Below are 23,881 nucleotides of genomic sequence, written 5' to 3'. Positions count from 1 at the left end.
TCCAAAGCAACACAGTCCTTCTTCCTTCCACACAGTGCCCTCCGTCTCTCATACCCCCCTCCCAACACTACAGCCAAGATGGCCCTCAAGCTCCTCCCATCTGCCATGGAATCCTCTGTCATCTTGCCCCTTCAAGCCGTTGATCCTCCAGGAATTGACTGCCCTTAGGTGCCATTTGCTGGCTTATTACAATATTAATTGTGTTGAGTATCTGGCCACCATTAACCTTTATAGTGAAGACTAAAGCAAAGTAGGACTTAAACAACTCAGCCTTCTTGATGTCATAACGTATTAGCTACCCTTCCCCGCTAAATAGAGGGCCTATACTTATCTTCATCTTTCTCTTGCTCCTCGTTTATTTAAAGAACTTATTCTTTTTGCCTTTTATGTTCCTTGCTAGGCGTAACTCATTTTGTGCCTTAGACTTTCTGATTTTGTCCCTACATGATTGTGCTATACTTTTGAATTCTTCCTTAGCAAATTGTCCAGGATTCCATTTTTTGTAGAATTCCTTTTTGATTTTCAGGTAATTGAAGAGCTCCTGATGGATTTATATGGGCCTCTTAATAGTCTTCCTGTCTTTCCTTCACATCAAGATAGTTGGCAGTTGGGCCTTTAATATTGTCTCTTTGAGAAATTACCAGCTCTCATGAACTCCTTTATCCCTTATATTTTTTCCCCCTGGGACCTTACCTACTATTTCTCTGAGATTGATGAAGTCGGCGTTTCTGAAGCCTATTGTCCTTATACTGCTGCTCTCACTTCCTCCTTTCCTTAGAATCATTAAATCTATCATTTCACAATCATTTTCAGCAAAATTGCTGAGTAGTCAATAAATATTTCTGTTTTGTATTTGAGAAAAAGCACATGATGTAGTCATAGAGAATGATGATAATGCAATACTTTCCATTCCAAAAGTATCTTGGAAGGATGTTCAACAGCACTACCCATTGTCCCAAGGTGACTGATCACAGCACCTGGTCGCGGAGGGATCTGCAACATCTGTGACGGCAGATGGCTGACTCCACAACCACTAAGGCTTTCCATGATTCAACAATTTCATATCAACCAGAATTTGTTAAGTTGTACATAGACAGATTCCCCAAATTGTTACCATCCCAAATTTTATTTTATTTGGTAGAAATAGTTCCACATTTTTAGTTTTATGGGGAAGTTTTATTTAAGAGAACAACACTCCTCTGCAACATTTGTAACCCCAATATTGCAGCATCCTGTTAATGTGTCAGAGCCAAATTATGAAAATACAAAATTGTCTACAAACAAGAGTGAAACTAACTAGTCTATTTACAGTGTCCAAATTGAATATAATGCAAAAGTAAATAGACAGTATAAATTATGAAAATTGAGAAAGACTTATTATATACTTATTATATTATATTATTATGTATTTAATTATATAAAGATAAAATACCCACCTTAACCTGCCAGTATCCAGTCCCTACTTATAAAACATTTAAGCACATGCACGTCCTTCAGTGCTTTGTTGAATGGGGATGAACTATGTGCTTAAATACTTTGTTGAACTGAGATCTAAATTCATAAAATACTGTATGTAAGAGACAAATCTTTCTACCCAGCCTTCCATTAAGCTACTATAAATACACACACACGAGTCTGTCCAGGATCATCACCATAACTGCCACAAATTTGTATTTTTTTTTGACATTTAATCAAATCATTTTAAAGCATTTGTAGGCAAAACAATTAAATTGCATCCTTTGGAGAAAGTGACTTGCTGTACATGTGTGAGAGCTACAGCAGACATTCATAAACAGTTTCTGCTGCCTCAGCAAATATTAACCTTTCAGTTTAGTTTACAGTATCCCTTTTGGCTGGATTATTATGTGGGAATACCTGGGCCTGAAGAAAATTCCAGCCCAGTTTTCCAATCAAAAGTCAAGGGAATATAAAGATTGTGACCTCCTCTCAGAGAGTGATGCTGTCTTAGATATAACTCACAAAGGAATAGATGAAAGGATCAATAAACTCTAGTAATACAGGGTTTGCACGAAAAAGAGCAGAGAATTGTATGATTTGTATTTATCTTCCTAAATATTTATTTTTTCCCCCCATTTTACAAAGGAGAAACTGAGACTCGGCAGTTAAGTGACTTGTTCAGGCCAATCACTGACAGAATAATAAGAGAATTTAGGATCTCCTGGCTCCCAACCTTGTGCATAATCCATTAGACCACGTATTTTTTGTTATCTTTCTCCAACTGTACTTATCCGAAATTCACATGTGCAAATTTTCAGTAAAAACCTGGCTTCAGGTGGCTTTTTTTTTTTTAATTCCCATGTAGTGAAAAATGCAGTTAAAAATAAATGCTCTTGCTTCAATTTCACTAAAGTTTTTGACACATGAAAATAGCCAAATTTCACAAGAAAATTCCATTTAATATGCATACGTCCCTCAGCTTTAGTTGCCATAAACACCTGATCACTGACACTGCTTTAAATTAGGCAATTTGCACAAATGAAAGTTGTATTTGTGGATGCCTTTAATGGCTTGCAAACTTAAAACCTCCTCTCTATAATTACTTTGCCATAAATCTAATACCAACACTCCTCACATTTTTGAATTTCAAAGTGAATTGTGGTGGGGGTTAGCAGCAGTGTATGAGGGGGAAAACAAACAATAAATAAAAACCCAAACTTACCCCTCTGAAATTCCAGCCTTTCGTGGAAGGAAACAGGGAAAAGTTGTTCTGTTGTTGCCGTTTAGGCCTGAAAGATGAGACAAGGATAACATTTACTGTTTGCATTTTTAGCCTGGGACTCTCCGGATCAATACTGGGCAAGAGAGGGAGTAGTGCGGGGAAATAGCAACATATGTGCTAAACGGACACCTTAGATTTCCTACTGTTTGGTTTAAACTGGATATATTCCTGACAAATATCTGTTTTCGCTTTAATTAGTAAACACTATTTGCATATGGTTTGAAAACCAAAATAAAGAGGCAGCCTTACAAATCTATTAAGACATGTGGAATTGATTTTTAGCACACATCACCCATAGCTCCCAATGACTTCAACACTACTAAAAGAATCAGACCAGCTGTGCCTTCTTCAGACCATGTCTAAAATTATACCATGAAGAAGATAAAGGCAACTTAACAAACTTTTGCTATCAGTTGACATACAGATCCAAAATGCATTTAAACCAGGCAACATTTACAGTTTCAGTTTATTCTGAAACTCCTCTCCTACAATACATACAATTACATATGCCGTTTATCTCTGTAAAGTAATCATCACAACCACCACTTTATACTTGTATAGTGCCTTTTATCAGCAAACCTCAAATCGCTTTACAGCGTTGGGCAAGTATTATTGAGATTTTACCAATGAGGAAACTAAAACAAAGGTTAAGTCACCTGCTGAAGTGTAGCAAATCAACAAATTGGTGGCAAATTGAATCCCGGTGTTACTCACATCATCAAGAATACTGCTAGCTGCCATTTACATTTATAATTTTAAAAATACACTCCAGGATAGATCTTACTGTCTGGATCACTCAGTGCATTTTGGCTCTGCCTGTAATATAAACAACAGTGACAGGGCACCTGTTTCAAATACTGTTGACTTGTGTAGGGTGAGTATGACCTAATCATATTGTGATTGACTTTTAACCCGGCTACCTATGATCACCACAGAGCTTCCAACCACATCACAAATGTAAACTACTGTAACTGGGTCAGGGGACGACCAGATTCTAAACATATCTGACAGTTACATTTTTACATTTCCAGTTAGGTTTGTGGGAGGCAGATTGTTTTGGGATTATTTTGGAACACCACCACCTTTCAATCATGAAGAACACATTATTCAAATAAATAATCACATACCTATGGGAAAGTAAAGAATTTATGAATTATTTATTCAGTTTATTAAAGCTCTCTCCAAACTTAAAGACACTATACATATTATATAAAAAAAAAAGCACATGAACAAACTCCAGGTATTTTAATATCAACAAAAATGCCTCAAGTGCAAGCCAAGTAAAGTTTTGCCCCCTAAGAATCCATAACTCCTACCAATCCACACAGATATTCTCACCAGCCCAATTTACTCTTACCCTAATGAATATATCCTACAGGGGAAGCCTGATGTTGCAGTATGCCCTCAAAGTCAACAAATCCAGACTCTGCTGGACCAAGAGAAAAGGATTTCTCTTTCTAGTTGTCTAATTAGCCATCATGCCCTTTTATACAAAGGGGGGCGGGGTGACAAGCAACAAGAACACAAAAAACAACTCAAAATCAGCACAGTAGAAGGCTGCATGTTAGAACTGCCATCCATCCAAGAGAGGAAGGTTGTTCTTGTAGTTAAGGAACTGAACTGAGACTTGAAAGATTTAGGAACAATTCCTGGCTCTGCCACAGAATTCTTGCATGACCCTGGGCAAGTCACTCAATCTCTCTGTGCATTAACGACACCTCTCTCTAAAGTGGGATAATATTCCTTTCTGCAACCTTTTGTCTGTCCTGTCTAGAATGTGAGAGACAAGGTGGGTGAGGTAATATCTTCTATTGGACCAACTTCTGTTGCAGAGAGAGACAAGCTTTCCAGACACACAGAGCAGTTCTTCAGGTCTGGGAAAGATAGTCCCAGGGTTACAGCAAAATGCAAGGTGATCTGGCAAAACCTGCAGACATTATCTCCAGGGCTACAATGATCAACACACCTTTCAAAATCCATGGGTCCTATACATGCCTATCATAACATGTCATGTACATCACCCAGTGCACTAAATGCTCCAGTAACAACTATTTGGGCATGGGCAGCAAGTGAACCCCCACTTTGGGGAGTCTAGCCCGCTGGCCCCACCCCTTCCACCTGAGACCCCTCCCACTGCATGCCGGAGCCCTGAAACCCACCCAGCCCATAACAGGAGGAGCCCTGAGGCCTCCCCCCCATGAACAGAGGAGCCCCAGCTCACCAACCCCAGCCCCCCCTCAGCCCCAGCACTGGGCCAGGCCAGGCCAGGCCAGGCCGCTCCTCCTGCACCAGGCTAGGCTAGCCCGAGCATGGGGCCAGGCCGCTTCCCCCCCACTCCGAGCGCCAGGCTGGGTCGAGCCAGTCCCACCCGAGCACCGGGCCGAGCAGCTGCTCCCCCGCCCCCCAACTGAGCAGCGAGCTGCTCCCCACACCTGAGTGCCAGGAAGAGCCAGTGCCCACCTCCCTGCTCCCCCCCCGACCCGACGGCCCCAGTGCCCAGCTGAGACACCTCGCTCCTCCGCCTGCCGCTTGCTTGCAGAGTCCCTCCTCACTCCCCCACCCCTCAGGAGAAGCGACACCACGAACAATGTGGGGACTGGAAGGGGGAGTGCAGGTAGGTAGGCGGCGGCACCAGGCAGTGGGGGGGGAGGGGAAGGGGCAGGGCCACCGCGGCCCAAGTGTCCCTCTGGGGCAGCTTAGCCTGCCCTGGCCTATTATACCTGCCACCCATGTTCTTGGGTGAAACCAGACAATCACTACACTCTCGAATGAACTCACACAGGAAAATGATAAAAGACAAAAACACCCTATCATCTGTGGGTGAATGCTTTTCACAAAGCTATCACTATATCTGACCTATCAGTCCTCTTCCTCAAAGAAAATCTGCACCACACTTTCAAAAGACAAGACTGGTAGCTTAAATGTATTACTCTGCTGGACACTAAAAATCATGGACTAAACAGACATGCTGGATTTATGGCTTATTACAACATTTTATCACCCATTAACCCCCTTTTTTGGTCCTATGACTGTAGAGGTGTTAAGGGGGCACTCTACCTTGAATGGTCCCTTATAATACATGCTAACTGCTTATGCTAAACAATCTGTTCCACTTTGCCTTTTGCTGTAACTCTGGGAGTAACTTTCCCAGACTGGAAGAAGAACTCTGTGTAAGCTCAAAAGCTTGTCTCTTTCACTACACCAGCTGGTCCAATAAAAGGTATTACCTCACCCACTTTGTCTCTCCAATATCCTGGAACTGACACAGCTACAACAACAAGAAGTCCGGTGGCACCTTAAAGACTAACAGATTTATTTGGGCATAAGCCTTTGTGGGTAAAAAACCGCACTTCTTCAGATGCATGGAGTGAAAGTTACAGATGCAGGCATTATATAATGACACATGAAGAGAAGGGAGTACCTCACAAGTGGAGAACCAGTGTTGACAGGGCCAATTCAATCAGAGCGGATGTAGTCAACTCCCAATAATAGATGAGGAGGTGTCAATTCCAGGAGAGGCAAAGCTGCTTCTGTAATGAGACAGCCACTCCCAGTCCCTATTCAAGCCCAAATTAATGGTGTTAAATTTGCAAATGAATTTTAGTTCTGCTGTTTCTCTTTGAAGTCTGTTTCTGAAGTTTTTTTGTTCAAGAACAGTGACTTTTAAATCTGTTATAGAATGTCCAGGGAGATTGAAGTGTTCACCTACGTGCTTTTGTATGTTACCATTCCCGATGTCCAATTTGTGTCCATTTATTCTTTTACATAGGGACTGTCCGGTTTGGCCAATGTACATGGCAGAGGGGCATTGCTGGCACATGATGGCATATATAATATTAGTAGACGTGCAGGTGAATGAGCCCTTGATGGTGTGGCTGATGTGGTTGGGTCCTCTGATGGTGTCGCCAGAGTAGATATGGGGACAGAGCAGGCAACGAGGTTTGCTACAGGGATTGGTTCCTGGGTTGGTGTATCTGTGGTGTAGTTGCTGGTGAGTATTTGCTTCAGGTTGGGGGGTTGTCTATAAGCGAGGACTGGCCTGCCTCCCAAGGTCTGTGAGAGTGAGGGATCGTTTTCCAGGATAGGTTGTAGATCGTTGATAATGCGCTGGAGAGGTTTTAGCTTGGGGCTGTACGTAATGGCCAGTGGTGTGAACTGTGCCAGCCCAAAGAGAGTTCCAGAACTTCAGGTACACAGATAGAGTCAACACAGCTCACAATGCTACATACACCACGATTTCTAGAATCAAAGACCTGGCATTGAAAAAGCCCTTTTTCCAGATCCTTTCTATAGTGGCAGTTAAGGTGAAATTTTCAACTCAAGAGCCTCAGCTGGATTGCGACTGCCACATCACATCACACAAGGAACGAGGCATGTGATCATCAATAACTACTTTAAAAAGTAAGTTATTTGTCTAGAAAGTGTTTCACACTCTTCTCTAGGAAGTGGCATACACAGCTGATCCCACAGTAGGAATTCAGGGTGGGATTTTGAAAACTACCAATGGACTTTCAACAGGACTTGTGCTCCTAAATCACTTAGACCCTTCTCAAAATTCCACCCTTACGCCATATTTCTACACATTTCTTCAACATTTTAATGCTAATATCCCATAAGTTTTCCCTTTTCTCTTGCCTTCCTTATCACAAAGCACAGACCATTAGTTCTATTTTAATTCAGTATATGGAAAACAAAAGACACTTCATCTTAAGCAAGTATGGCATGATTTATATAGTTAAGACAACAATTACAAGGGAAAAGAAAAACTTAACAATAAAAACAAGTCATTTATATCCATCCCTGCAATCATCACTGTAACAAGAGCTTGAAACTCTGCAATGAGTTATATAAATTTGACATGCCTATTAATCTACCGGGGCTCTGAACTGAAGACCATCAATTAGCGCAATTCTGTTATCAGCCTGTAACTTTCAACTAAGTTGAAAGCATCCAATACCATATGGACAACAGCCAGAAAAGTTTTTATAGAATAAACTAGATACTTAATCTACGTTTTGCCAATTTTCACCCCTCTTCTGCACCTTTACTGGCTTACAAATCAGCACATCAGTTTCTTTTGGTTAGAATGAACCACTCTAATATACATTCATAATGGAACACCAGTTCCTTTCTTTCTCCACAATCATGTGCAAAAAGAAGAACAGGAGTACTTGTGGCACCTTAGAGACTAACAAATTTATTAGAGCATAAGCTTTCGTGGACTACAGCCCACTTCTTTGTTAGTCTCTAAGGTGCCACAAGTACTCCTGTTCTTCTTTTTGCGGATACAGACTAACACGGCTGTTACTCTGAAACACAATCATGCGGTTATCAGAGATCCCTAATAGAACAGCTCAGTGAAAGAAAAGTCTTACCAAAAGGAGCTTTAAATTAACAAAGTAATGAAACATGTGAAGACATGGTTTGTTCTTCTGACACCAAAGTAATTACTAATTTTTCATGGTCTGGTACACACTGAGGGTGTAACAAAATTCTCTATAAATTGTTTTTCCTCCAATTTGTGCTCTTATAAGCAGCAGAAATCAGATGGAGGTAATTACACTGAAAGACTACAGTTATCACTTTAAGCATTAAGCTTCCTTAACCAACTCCCTCAAGGACTGACCCTTCCACTGTTAGGGAACTGACTTCCCCATTTTCTGTTCCATTTATAGTATACAATACCAGATTAATCAGCATTATGTGGCTTATTATTTCAAAAGGCTGACTGTCGTATATATAGAAACCACTTTCAGACACGCAGAAAGTAGCCAAACTCCACTTATAGTAGAGAAAAGACCAAATCAAACCCTGGATCATAACTTTGGGGAGGTAAGGGAGAGAAGAGGTATCAAAATGCAAGATGAAATTTGAGTTTCACAAGTTTTTTTTTTTTAAATAATGGGCCAAACCAAACCTGAACTACAAAATGTCTAAAATTTAAAGCTGAAATCAAATTTTGCAGCTTTAGCCTATTCCTAAATTATAGTGAAGTAGAATGCACATCCCAGATTGCTTCAATCTATCTCCAGTGAGAAAATGCAATTCTCAAGAGCAAAGTCCTGTTTGCAGCCTTCAAACTGGGCCTTTAGTGTGTTGGAGTCACTTCTATCCTGCAATTCCTCTATCCATCTAGAAATTTTCGCTGGAGTTTGCCTAAACAAATACTGAAGAGTGCAAGAGAGATTTAAAATCCATCTAATTAAAGTATAATGTTCTGGTCTATATTCCGCAGGATAGGTCCATCAACGCCATTCACTCATGAGACCAAAAGGAAGAGCTAAATTAAAAGGTACGCACAGTGGAAAATATATGATTTAAAAGGAGACAGAATGAAGCTGAAACAGATATTATAGAAAGGGTTTTCCAGGTGGCAAGAACAAGCGAGAGGAAGGTTCTTGCATTATATGTGATGAAACTGACACCCTATGAACATCTAAAGTAGCTTATGGCATGAGACAAAGGGGAAGGATACTTCAGATAGGAATTCTGCTCCAACGTTTCTTACAACAGAAATTCCCTCCAGATTAGAATACAAAGTATTTGTTGTAAATGGAATTAAAAAAAAAAAAAGATTTAAATCCAGTAGTGTAATTGAGGGTAACTCGAGTAAACTGAGTATACCCACTTCTCATTTGGGGAATAAGGATTTTAGTTTAGGGGTAGTTTACCTGCCCCCCCCCCCCTTTTATTTTTTACACTACTACACCACTGTTTAAATCCAACCTCCCACAGTGTACAGTTTTTAGAGTATTAAAAACAAAGAAAATAGTTAGGATTTGTAGGAAGCAGGGGCGGCTCCAGGCACCAGCGCACCAAGCGCGTGCCTGGGGCGGCAAGCTGCGGGGGGCGCCTGCTGGTCGCTGTGAGGGCAGCAGTCAGGCTGCTTTCAGCGGCATGCCTGCGGGAGGTCCGCCGGTCCCGCGGTTTCGGCGGCAATTCGGCAGCAGGTATGCCGAAGGCGCGGGACCAGCGGACCTCCCGCAGGCATGCCGCCGAATCCGCATTACCAGCGGACCTCCCGCAGGCATGCCACCGAAGGCTGCCTGACTGCCGTGCTTGGGGCGGTAAAATACATAGAACCACCCCTGGCAGGAAGCTCTTTAGGCACTGTGTTGGGCAAACCTCAAATGGTTCAGTTTGGTTCAGGTAAGCATCAGAAGTTCAGAAAAATAGAAAGTTTCTGTCATAGTTACAGAGCTAGCTACACCATTTTCTCCTCCTTGGTCTCTCCAAGTGCACCTCCTTAGATAATAGGCCAAGGGTGGCCAACCTGTGGCTCCGGAGCTGCATGCGGCTCTTCAGAAGTTAATATGTGGCACCTTCAATAGGTGCTGACTCCGGGGCTGGAGCTACAGAGCCAACTTTCCAATTTGCTGGAGGGTGCTCACTGCTCAACCCCTGGCTCTGCACCAGGCCCTGCCTCCACTCCACGCCTTCCTGCCCCCTTCCCCGAGCCTGCCACGCCCTTGCTCCTTCACCCGCCCCGAGCCTCCCGCACACTGTGAAACAGCTGATCATGGTGAGCGAGAGGCATGGGGAGGGAGTGGGAGGTGCTGATTGTCGGGGCTGCCGGCAGGCAGGCAGGAGACCTTGGGAGGGAAGGGCGGGGGCGGGAGCTGATGAGGGGCTGCTGACGTATTACTGTGTCTCTTTGGCAATATATATTGGTAAATTCTGGCTCCTTCTCAGGCTCAGGTTGGCCACCCCTGTAATAGGCCATGAACCCTTACCATTTCTGGAGTGGAACCCCACAATTCTTCTTTTAGACTGAGTCCCCTGGCTACTGCACCCTGTGTAACACCCATGATTATTTAGCAGGCTCAATTGGGTGCAGTGCCTACAAGTCTTCCATTCAGGAGCTTGTAACCAGTGATGAATACAGTGATCCAGAACAGCTCTCTCAAAACAACATAACCTTGTATCTTAACAGTAGGAACAAAACATAATGTAAAAGTAAAAATAATTTTCAAACAAACAACAGTCTATATGCATGTCTAGTTTTCTCTAAGCCTCACCACCCTGTGGTTGTGACCCACGCAGATTTTGCTTCTTCAGATCCTGCAGTAGTGTCTGCATAATGAAGGAGGGAATGATCTTTTTATTTTTTTAAAAAATTAATAATATCAATTAATTTAAAATTAATATTGTTTGACATTATCTTACCTGGCTACATGGAATCAAAGCAGGCTCTTGGGGGAAACAAACAGAAACTGAAGCAAAGATAAGATACACCACCAGACAGAATACTACGGGTGCTTAGGGGAACAATAGAAGAGCTATTAATTGGAAAATGCCCACATACCGGGCTAGCAGATTAATTTTTCACAGGCCTGAACCTAGGATAAAAGGGGCATAAAACCAAAGACCCCAGCCTAGATAGGGAGTGGACACAGTGAGAGGCAGCAGTTACTTGGGGAATGGGGAAGAGATGCTGTGAGTGAGAAAGAGCAATCTTCAAAGGGACAGAGGTAGCTGAGCTAAATGGAAATTACCAAAACCTGCAAGGTGCACCCAAATGTGTACCGTCTATTGTATTGACTTTTTAACCGTTTAGTCTCCTTTTGATCATTTAGCTCTCAAATTTGGCCAAACAAGTCTTGCAAATTAGCTGGAGCCTGGAAGTAGCATCTTTTCAGCTTAATAACTCAGACATTGTTTCTTACTGCTTTTGAAAGTTTAAGAGGAGATTATTTATCTAGCAACTGTGTTGCTTTCTTCCTACTTTTCTAACAACCCTGATATTGAAATAAATCAACACAGGTATAAAGTAAATCTTCTAATCATCCAATATAGTCATACAATAACTATCCCAATAACCAGGTTGCATACAGAATTCATAAATTATTACAGACCGAATCCATTACCTTCACATTTTCCAACATGGGACTATATGGCCAAATACCTAGTAGAAAGCTGGGCATTGTCAAAATAGTAAGGTTAGGGGGAAGAGACAGACGATGGATAGAGAGACTGGAGGAAGTCGAGAATGCTGCTTTCCTCCTGAAGCCAGCTCCACAGCAACATGCTGCAAAAGTTTGTAAGTAATAAGCTAAAGATGATTCATTAGTATTGCCTTAAGTGCATATATAAAGGTGCTAACATAATAGGAATTTACTATAAATGCCAATTGTTTTGCACTGTGGGATATTAGATTTAAAATAAAAAGGCACGGCAAATAAAGCTCATTTAAATATAATGATATTGTGAGCAAAATAACATTCTCTTCTCTGCTATTTGCAGTACAGTAGACACAGTAATTCAAAATTAACTTGCATTAGCATAATGTCTTGTCATGAAACAAAGAGAATTACTGATACCTACTTCAAGTGCTTTTTGCAGAAATAGCATTGTGCAATTCCATGTTTATTGTATATCACTGACACCACATCTAATTTGCTCCACTTGTAAGTATGAAGCTTCCTGAGGTTTCCCCCCTTACTTGTCAGCCCTCCTAACTCAGTCTTGGATCTGAAAGTCATACTGGGTTCTTTCCTTCTCACATATCACCATTAGCCATAAAAATTCTGCCAGTTAAATTCTGTCCTCATTTGCATTCTACATTCCCATTCCATTCAATTGAGGCTACAAATATGTAAGTGGGGGTGAACTTGCCCACACCACTGGAACCTAATCTGCATTTGCTGATGATGCACCAGTCAGAATAGAAGCCAGCTCCCACTCCAATAACTACCATAGGAATTAAAAAACTGTATGTTTGTCACTAAAATGTGCAGATATTACTGTTAATAGACAACAAGGAATATAGCTGCTGATTAAAAAGGTATTGTTTTTACATCATCACTTTTTAGGACAGAGCTCAGATTAACAAAGAATTTAATGAGAACTATTGCTTAGTGTTTTCCTGTGCACCTTTTCTGTACTCTGGGGCCTAATATGATCATATTGAAAGGTGGGAAAGGAGAAAGGAATTTTAAAATGACACTTAGCAGGAAGATGTGCTGCCTGTCTTAAAGCATAATGATGTGGTAACATGAAGGATTTAATTGCGGTTTAAATTATACATTTGACACCTATACCTGATCTTGCAGTCTTTCCACATGTAGAATCAGCACTGACTGCAATAGCATTCCATATATAAACCACAAATTAGTTTTGTGTTTCTTGTTACCTATTTAAAAAGACACAGCTGCTACATCTGTTTGAAGATGAAAGTGGGGCTTGCATACTGATCTACATAGATACCATGCAGATAATAGAGGAGGAGTTCAAACAATCTAAGAGTTAAGCTCCTTTGGAAAGTAAAAATTCTTTTCAAACAGCTAATCTTTGGCAAAAATAAAGGTTGTTTCTACAGCTGTGAATATTTTAATAGCATACTGTTAAATAATAAGACTGACTATTGAGAACATTGATGTAAAAACTATCCCCTGAAATATCAATTGCTAGCAACTCATCAAAAAGTGTAAAACAAAATACTTTTCATAAGAGTAAATTTATTTTTAAAATACTGGTATATATTCATATTCTTGATTTAAACAAATTTTCAAAAGGGATTTACCTGGTGAAGACAGATATGCAAGAGCATTTTTAGGCATACTAATTCAACTGGAGTTTAATCTGCTGATGTTGTACATTACAAGTAATAATAAATCAAAGTACTTTTGGAATTCACTTAAAAAACTGCTTCTAAGGCAAAATATCCTCTAAGTGCAATTTTTTAAACTATTCTTTTGTTTTAAATGCCTGTATGACTAACTCATAGAAAAAAAAATAAGCATAATATATTTAGGAATTACATCCTTGTGTGCATTTGCGATTATGATTTTGAAATTTACGAAAGTATTGTGGTTCTCTTCATTCCAATCTTTTTCACTCAAAGGATGGACAGTCACATTTTGCTCTGACAACACTGTGACGTTGCACTCCATATACTTTATGAAAATATTCTTATGAATGTGAAGATAATGCAACTGAAATATGCTTTATGCAAAAGGTCTCTTGTAAGGTATCATTATGAAGCTTATAAACTACAGAGTGTGTTCATCCTATTTGTATGCATCTATCATTCTTGTACCTGAAGTTAGAAATATGAAGTATAACTCTGAGGTCTTATTGTAATTATGCAAAGTGTGGGCCCTTGATGGTGGTTTAAAATCTTGATGGCTCCCATTGATTAGAAGAATTGGTTGTAAATGGTTTATTTACCTGCAAGCCTTCCTGTGTCTGTGTGGGCCAGCCCGTGGGTAATGAAGAATGAGGTCTGGCAAGACATGTGACCATGTCACATGATACTGGAATCTGTCTTAAATCTGGTACCTTTCCATTTAGAAGGAGGTGTGGGGACCCAGAGACAAAAGATTCCTGCCTTTTGCCAAAGCTATAAAAGGGGGTGGAACAGAAGAAAGGGGGCTGCCAGTCATGAGATAGCCCCTGTTTTCCACCTATGATGTCTGCTGGAACTAACAAGAACTGTACCAGGGGAAAGGATTGGGCCCAGACTAGGAAGGAGTCTAGTCTGTGAAATAAGCTTATTGGAACATCTCTGAGGGTGAGATATTATCTGTAATTAGGCTTAGACTTACGTGCTTTTGCTTTTATTCTGCTTGGTGACTTACTTTGTTCTGTTATTACATGGAACCACTTAAATCCTACTTTTTATACTTAATACAATCACTTTTGTTTATTAATGAACCCAGAGTAAGTGATTAATACCTGGGGGAGCAAACAGCTGTGCATCTCTCTCTATCAGTGTTATAGAGGGCAGACAATTTATGAGTTTATCCTGTATAAGCTTTAAACAGATTTATTTGGGGCTTGGATCACATTGGGAGTTGGGTGTCTGGGTGTTGGAGTCAGGTAACCTGCAGAGTTATTTTCACTTAAAGCCTGCAGCTTTGGGGGCGTGGCCCGGACCCTGGGTCTGTGTTGCAGCAGGCTAGCATGTCTGGCTCAACAAGGCAGGATTCTGGAGTCCCAAGCTGGCAGGGAAAACGGGCTCAGAGGTAATCTCAGCACCTCAGGTGACAGTCCCAAGGGGATCTCTGGGACCGAACCGTCACAAACACCTACAAACACAATTTATTTGCAGCAGGGTTTTCACAAGCCTAACAGAGCAGAATATGGCCCATAAAATTTAGGTCTCTGTCCTACAGACCTGAATTCCCTCAACTCCCATAAGAGTTAGTGTGAGTTGTGGGTACACAGCCCTTCATAAGAGTCCATTCAGTATAGCAAGATTGGGTTCTAAATGCTTAAAAATAAACAAAATTATTCACTGAGAGTGGGAGAGGGATTTTTAGCAGCATATGCTGACATACCAAATATTAACATAACATTTTTAGGCTGCAGTGTCAGAAAACATTAAGCAAGAAATTAAATAGGAAAACAGCCTCTGAGAGTCTGGATCTATGCAAATGAAAAACTGAATCAGTGAACCAGATACAGTCAACAGTGAAACAAGACTTACACCTACTGTTGTTCCACAATATACTTATTTACATCATGAATCAATGCATAGCACTGTAAAATATCCTGACTCCAGATTACCAAAGAAACCACAACATCTTTTTCCATTTTTGCATTTGATTAATTTCTTGTAAAAATAGAGTATTTTCAAGATGTTGTCTTCTGAAGGGAACACTTTTGAAGATCAAAAGGGAGATTTAGGTTTTGATGTAAAAATTGTCAAAGCCCCCTATTGACATAGCATTTCAGCTGCTGAAGAAATATGGACCTGATTTAAAGTTTTAAGGCATTTTTATTCTGAAGTTTTAACTACTGCAAATTAGTGTGATCAATTACAGTTGATATAAAACACTGAAAAGCATCTGTGTGATAAATGTATATAAGCCCCTACCCAAAACTGAAATAGAGATTTCATGGCTGCTAGCCAACAGAAGTCAACCAGCCTCACTAGGTATACAGCCATAGAGGTCAAGCTTTGGTCCCAAGTGCTATCCCAGAGATTAAATTAGCAGATACAAATACTTCTGCTGATGTTGTAAATTGAGGATGGATTCAGCTAGGGAATAGTTTTTAAAGGATCTATATTAATTTTTCTACTGAAAACGTCACTTTTGGATTTCCAAACTTTTCACCAGCAATATTGTATTAATGTTATTGGGGATTTGTTTAGTTTTGTTTGTTTTTGTTTTTTTAAATACTAAGAGCAGTTTTGTGTCCATGGAACAGAAAAGGATTGAGAGGATTAGCAGTTTGGCTAAACAGAAACAGCCTAGAATTATTCCTATACAGTTTAAAAAATGCTGGGAGGAAACAGAGCAGCAACATTTATATTCATTTGTTCAGTTGCTGTGTCATTGTGCGTCTGTGAAGCAGCTATATTTTTATGAATAAAGCAACAATTTGTTTTAAAAGTGTTGCTAATTTTCATGTTAAGATCAAATGTATGGACAACATCCTGTGTGCATGATAAAAACATCCAACGGCATTGCTTAAATGGCCACCTGTCACGAGAACACCAGAGAAAAACCTCCAGGAAAAAAAACACAACAGTATTCAAATTCAAGGAAACAGAATTCATCCCATGTTGTTTTCAAACAGAATAAGCCCTCAGTAAAAACTAATGGTCGGAAATATATTGCAGTTCAGCCAAATAAATAGTGTTGTTATGGATAGTTTCCAGAGAAACTTCTTAAATCTTTAAGGAAATCATTTCAAGTTCCATCTCATCACATCCATGATAAAGAAAACAGGAGGTAGCTTTCATAGGATGTTATTTGTTTTTTGAAAGCATGTCATCTGGCTTCATTTTAGATGAAACTATACATCGTCATGCTGTCAAACAAAACTGTAGTTTTCACTCTGCAGCTATTATAAATTATTTACTTGGAAATGCTAAAATTGAGATCAAAATTACACAAATATTATTCATTTTGAAGAAGGTGATCCAATATTATTTTAAAATTCCTTTACTGCTATTTTCTTGCTCCCTCATTTTGAATCTTTATTTATTTTTCCCGCATTGTATCTTCCATTTGGGATATGGAAGGCTGCGAGATAGATTTGTATGAAACACCAAATAAGACTGTTTCAACATTTTAACTTCAATCACCTTAGTAGACGTTTTCACAAGTACTGTAATGTAAAAGACATTTTTTGTCAATCTTTCAAAGGATACTCTATGCTACTTTTTTATAGCTGGTCGTTAGAGACATGGCATTACGCCAGTCAGTCAAGGAAGGAGACTTGCTTTGATAAAATGTAATCAATTAAAAGCCGATAGTTGCTTTCAAAATATTTTTCACTGAGAAAAATTGTTGCATAAAGGAATATTTTTATAGCTAGCATGACTATAACATGCCATACTTCTTCTTTGCAAACAAACAAAGACTTAGTCTAATTCTAGGAAAGTTACAAGTCTATCAGCGCTGAGAACTAAAAAACTAATTTTCCAAGTGACTGTGGCCTTGCCAATAATCTTTAACTCTGATATGTAACCACCTGCTAAGAAGGTGAAAGATACCCCCATAATTTAGTGTCTAAACTAGCCCTGCGTTCAGACTTTCCAGAGCAGGGAATTGTAGAAACTAGGCCAAATTCCATTTAGCTGCTTTGTAAATTATCATCCAATAATAGATATGTAGAATCTTACTAAGTGCTTGATGTGTAAGCTGCTGAGCATATTCCTACCTAAGTACATGAGCAATAAAATGAGGCCAAGAGTATTAAGTGCTAGAGCTGGTTGGAAGTTTTCAACTAATGTTTTTTCATTAGCAAATGCGGATGCATTCAAACCAAGTCTTTCCAGTGAAAAGTTTCTGTTCTGACAAATTTTTCAATTTGAAAAGGTTTGGGAGAAAAAAGTTTCAAATTTATCAACATGAAATTTTTTGACATTTTCTAAACAAAAATCTCTGGTCTTCTGGTTCAAAATGACTTTTTGATTCAAAATGTAGCTAAATATAGTAAAAAAAATCAAAATGGTTGAAATTTAAACAAAACGTTTCAACTGACCCTTAATTAATTCCCTCCCTCCCCCCAAGATTTCAACATTTCGGCCTGATTCAGGAAAGGAAAAAAATTCAAATTCTCAAAAATTTTCACAGGACAGGAAAACCGTTTCCCACCTAGCTCTGTTAAGGACCTTACCAAATCAAACCATAAATGTAATTCACTTAATATCTCAATTTGATCTCAGTACCAAAATCAAGAGGATGAGAGGTCAATGTTTTATTCATTTGGCCTCTCAGCATCACTAGATACAAATAAACTGTGCTATACTTAAAGAATTAAAGGAATCCTCACAGCTGAAACATCTTTAGACAGACATTCCTAGTATCTAAGCATGTCAAACAACAAATGCTTTTCTCTGATAAGCAACCAGTATGTTAGATTTTGTTTCAAACTCAGTTTTGAAACATTTCATTCATATCATGTGCTACAAATAGAACTATACATTTCTAATTTATCAAAAATTAAGATACTGAATCAAAGTTCGAAGCTTTACTTACTATATAAATTAATTGAATTCATCAGTGTCCAACGGTATAACACTTAGATTTACCAGGAGAGTTGACTGGCAAATATTTCATTACACTTGGATCACTGGGCAGTCTGTTTGTTCCAAGAAGTCAAATTAAATGTAAATATTGAGCTGAATTCATTCCTCATTTACGTTGTGCAATATCAGTGAAGTTATACAGGTGTAAGTGAGGGCAGACACTGGTCCAAGGAATTTAGAAACCCTGTTTTCCACTATATTTCATAATGTTGTGGCCTTCCTGTTATCTACATTTGATCTCAATGTACTACATCTTTAAAAAGAACGTGGAATACTTGTGGCACCTAGGAGACTAACACATTTATTTGAGCATAAGCTTTGTTAGTCTCTAAGGTGCCATAAATACTCCTCGTTCTTTTTGCTTTTTGATACAGACTTGTAGGGATATTAAAGATGGTACTAACAGTGATTCCCCCAAGTGACAGTGACCCCCCAATAATTTGTCCCCCACACTTTAAAATCCAACAGTTTCACCAAGTACAAAAATCTCTTGGGTCTTCTGTTAAAACTTGTAAGCTACTGTCTGTAGAAACTACTGATTGTATCTATCCTGTGAAAGATATTTTATTATTATGTAAAACTTACTAACAAGTTAATTGACTTTGTTCTTGAAATAATTGATACAATGTAAACAAACACTATAAGCCGTTAAGTGACTTTCACTTCATTGTAACAGCAAGGGCTCCTAGACCCACACCCTCTGTGATTAAAGGGCCGGGAGTCTCAAATGAATTAGCACACACCCCGAAAGTGGTGGAGACAGTAAATTAAAATATAGTTAAGATATGGAATGTATGTTGATGAATGCTTGATGTACACGAATGGTTAGGGAGGTGCCAGCCTAGAAAGGGAATATCCATCGGCCGAAGAATGTGTCAAGTGGATGAACAGACAACCCCCGGAGGGTAAACTGGGATCCACCCCATCACCTGGAAGGATGAAAAACACAAACTTTGGACAGTTTGGAGCCACCAGGAATGTGCCCAGGAATGTGTCCAGAAATGTGCCATCTCCATCTTCAGCTACAGCAGAATGAAACAGCTCCCATAGACTAACATAGGAATTAAATCCTATAAGAATGGACTCTCAAGACAGATGACTTTGAGTCTCTGGTTCTGCTGCCAGCCTCCAGGAGCATCAGGTGCACCTGACACAGACTCGGCTCCATCCTCATGACCAAGATACCTGGCCAGTAACTTGGCATGAGCAACTTCTAGGCTGGTAACTATAACACCTATACAGAACTTGAATGAATGATTGTGTGAATGAATCTACATATATGTGTGTGTGTATAAGGAATAAGTAGTGATAGGAATAAGTAGTCAAAACAACCTTGTTTACTTTTATCTTTTTTGCTTTATCATTATATTTACAATAAATGTGGCATCTTTGCCTTACCCCTCTTAATAAGATCCTGCTGGTTTTTATTCTATTGGTATAACAGATTAACATGGCTACCACTCTGATACATCTTTAAAACAACTTGACGGTATATTTTTAGTACTGAATTTTTCATGCCCCATTTTTTATAATAACTTGGGATTCTGTCTTGCAGTCCACCTGCAGACAAAACTTCCAGTGACTAACAAATCAAGCTGTAAAATACATTCAAGTTAAAACAAAAAATCTATGTCCATGTGGTAAACGTTGGATTGTTTTCCTCTTTGTTTATATTACTTCAACTTCCATTCAGAATAAAGCGACTACATGAACAAAAGCCTGTTTGAATGTGCAACACGCTGATTTTTAACAACACTTTCAATATATACAATATTGTTTGATACCAGAACATCTCTGCTTGTGCCCATTGTTGACTGATGTCAGCACAGTTCTAGGAATGGTACTGGTTAATTTATGCCTGCTGAATCAACACAGAATGATGAAAATAGATTTTATGGGCCATTTAAGAGTAGCCACCAGAATTAATGAATACTGATCCCTGCCATGTGACTTTTGTAACCATAGTCGGTCATGTGACCGGGTCAGGAAATAAAGATCAGCCTCTTAAATACCCTTATTACAGAAGAATAGTGTTATCTATTAAATTATAATTTTTGAATGACTATTTACTTATTTATACATACATCCTATATATTTAGCATCTGAATGTTTCTTTCAAAATTATCACATCTTTAACAAAATTTTAGGCCTGAACAGTTTGATAATCTCTCTGAATCCACATAGGTAATAGGAAAGACTTCATATAGTATGTATTCTGCAACCAAATATTTAATAAGAGCATTTAGATCTTTATCAGGAGAATGACCATGCTGCCTAGTAAATAAGTTATTTTTGTCTATTTACATCAGTTACATCATTATCTCTGAAGGGATATTTCAATAACTTAAATTGAGATCAGCAAAATGTTTTCAGTAATTTGTCATCATTCACAGCTGGGCGCCTGTGGGAACATTTCTTGCATCAGTGTTACCATAGCAATTACTATAGAAACCTCTGAATGCAGTGGAGTAAAACCAGATGAAACTATAGCTCCCATGAAAGCTCCATTCAGAATATCAATTCAGAACAGAAAACATTCAGTTACCTAACCTTCACCATTACCAAGTTGTGTTTTACAATCTCTCCTATATAAATTTCCCAGTTACATTACAGCCTATTATATTTATTTCATACTAACATCAACTCTAAAAAGCATGCAAGAATACATTGCTAACAAGAATTTAGTTAAGACTATATTGTAGTGTATTCACAAAATAATATTGCATTAACGCTAGTGATGGCACTAAAATACACACTTTGGATCAGGGACAAAACATTTTGAGTTTGGAGGTGTGAGATTGGATCCTGGCTCTTGAAACAGTCTCAGATCATTTTAAAAACTTTTAAAACCAAGAGATCATTTAGGACAGAGGTGGGAAAACTACAGCCCGTAAGCCATTTTAAGCCGGCCCATGAGCGCCGCTGGGGAGTGGGATCTGGGACTCGGCCCCACTCTGGCGCTCCAATTAAGGCGCAGGGTTGGGGACCGCACCACGCTGCTCCCGGAAGCCGCAGCATGGCTCCTCTCCGGCTCCTATGCACTCCAATGGCCCCCTCCGGTGCTCCAAGGGGAGCTGAAGGGGCGGTGCCTGCAGATGGGGCAGCGTGCAGAGTCACCTGGCCACGTCTCTGCATAGGAGCCAGAGAAGGGACGTGCCACTGCTTCCGCGAGCCACTTGAGATAAGCGCTGCTCAGAGCCTGCACCCCGAGCCTCTCTCATGTCCCAACCCCCTGCCCCAGCCCTGATCCCCCTTCTGCTCTCCAAATCCCTCGATCCCAGCCTGAAGTACCCTCCTGCACCCCAAACCTCTCATCCTCAGCCCCACCCAAGAGCCTGCACCCCCAGATGGAACCTGCACCCTTTCCTGCACTCCAACTCCAATGTTGTGAGCATTCATGGCCCGCCCTACAATTTCTATTCCCCGATATGGCCCTCAGGCCAAAAAGTTTGCTCACCCCTGATCTAGGAGATGAGAAATTAGTTAAAAGTGGCTAGTAACAGATGCTTCAAGAGAATGTGGTGCATTTACCACCATAACAAACTACTATGGATTGACCTCCCAAAGACAGAAGTTTTCTTACCTCTATCATTTAGAGGTAGGCCTGTGGCCTGAAGCATGAAGATTAATATTCTTTATATATTATATCTTATTGATGTTAAGTCTTGTTATCCATGTAAACATTTCATTCTTTTGGAAACCTACTAAAACTTTTGGCCTGAATGATACTTTGGAGCAGTGAGTTCCACAGGTTAATTATGCGCTACATGAAAACAAGTTTTCTTTTATCAGTTTCAAATTCTTTACTGTAGATAAGAAGTCTAGCTTAAGCTTTTATTTAACTTTGCAAAGTCATAATGCTGTCTATTAGAGTGTGTTTTTTTTCCTAGGACAACAGACTATTTTTGTAATTCTTCTTTATAAAACATAGAATGCGTTTTCGGCATTCAATCTCAACACAGGAGCACATAGGAGCTCTTCACGTTTTAACATTCCCTTCACTGTAAATTAAATATTTTCCCACAAAGTTCAGTTGTACAATGGTGTCTCAACATTTTATTGCCAATCTATTTTTAGTGCACACTTCTGGTTCCAAAGACTTAATATACAACCATTTGACAATCAAAGTAAAGTACTGTAGGTTCTCTATCACCAAAAGGAAATATTTTTATTAGCAATTAAATCATAAAGCAATACTATGAAATTTGGAGACGTCATCATACCATGGACTCAATTAATAAGTTTGCAGATTCTTATGGTCTTCAATACTTTTATATCAATTAGCTCTAAATTTGTGAATTTCACTCACAGCCATATCATAAACCCCTCACTTATACACATGAACACCTAAAAGAGTAACCCTATGATATTGTGAGATTTTAAAAGGACAATATTGATGTGGCAGGAGTCACTGGGTGGTGTTGTTTACACTACCAGAGAAGCAGATCATATCATGGAATGGGACACACAAATACTCAGAGAACCTGCTTCAGTACAGAAACAAAATCCTCTGGTCACACACCCCTAGTTGTCACCTATCACCCCACATTGGAACCCATACAGGATATCATCAAACTACAATCCATATGGGACTCCATCCTGAAATAAGTTTTTCCTGAACCCCCACTTCTGGCCTCCAAACAACCCCCCAACCTCTCCAAGCTCGTCATCAGAAACAAGCTCCCCACAGACCAGAACACACCAACTCAAAGCAGCACCAGACCCTGCCAGAACAACAGACAGGGCCGTTCTTACCCATACGCAAACTACGCAGCTGCGTGCTGCTCCAGTGGCCAGCTCGATCCCCTGGCCAGCTGAGCCAGCCAGGAAAGCTGCCCCCGCCCCTGCTCCGCCCCTTCCCCAAAGCCCATGCCCCTGCTCCGCCCAGCCTCTTCCCACCCTTGCTCTACCCCAGACCCACCCCCCACTCCACCCCTTCCCCTGAGCTACATCCCGGGGGACTGCAGCAGGGGTCGGGCGAGCCCTGCAATCACCAGGTGGCGGGAAGTGGAGTGACCTGGCCCCAGCCCACTCCGCGCTGCTGGTGAGTGCTGGGGGGCGGGTCCCCCCTGCCCCACAAGTCCCAAGGCTAGGAGCCAGAGGAGCAGAGTGGAGCGGGCTCGGGCTGGATCACTCCACTTCCGCCGCCCCGTGAGTGCGGGGTCGGGCCCACCCTGCAATCACTGGGCAGCAGGAAGTGGAGCGACCTGGCCCCAACCCGCTCCGCTCCACCGGCTCATGCTGGGGGGTGGTTTTCCCCCTGCCCCCAAGCCCACTCCTGCCCCCCCCCCCCCGCGGAGGCCTGGGGCTGCATAGGGCACCAAAATGTCTTGGGATGGCCCTGACAACAGATGCAAAACCTGCAGATATATCTCTATGTCTACAATGATCAACACCCCGCACAACACACCTTTCAAGATCCATGGGTCCTACACATGCCTGTCATAACATGTGGTCTACCTCATCCAGTGCACTAAGTGCCCCAATAGCAACTGTGGGGGTGAAACCAGACAATCACTACACTCTCAAATGAACTCACACCGGAAAGTAATGAGAGACAAAAACACCCTATCATCTGTGGGTGAACACTTTTCACAAATCAGTTGCTCTATATCTGGCCTATCAGTCCTCATCCTCAAAGGAAACCTGCACAG

At 40.4% G+C, this 23,881-nt stretch overlaps 1 protein-coding gene across 3 annotated transcripts in view; it reads right to left on the bottom strand.

Moving 5' to 3' along the window:
• ARHGEF3 (Rho guanine nucleotide exchange factor 3) overlaps positions 1-23,881 on the bottom strand; it is a 254,116-nt gene that overhangs the window by 174,678 nt on the left and 55,557 nt on the right. For all 3 annotated transcript variants that reach the window (XM_054036261.1, XM_054036257.1, XM_054036258.1), the window contains exon 3: positions 2,681-2,747. In XM_054036261.1, coding sequence (XP_053892236.1) covers positions 2,681-2,747 — 67 coding nt within the window. The remainder of the gene's footprint in view (positions 1-2,680; positions 2,748-23,881) is intronic.

Source organism: Malaclemys terrapin, chromosome 7 (assembly GCF_027887155.1).
Source record: "Malaclemys terrapin pileata isolate rMalTer1 chromosome 7, rMalTer1.hap1, whole genome shotgun sequence".
Lineage (NCBI taxonomy): Eukaryota > Metazoa > Chordata > Testudines > Emydidae > Malaclemys > Malaclemys terrapin.
The sequence above is the reverse complement of the archived record's forward strand: the minus strand, read 5'-3'. Positions and strand labels throughout refer to the sequence as shown.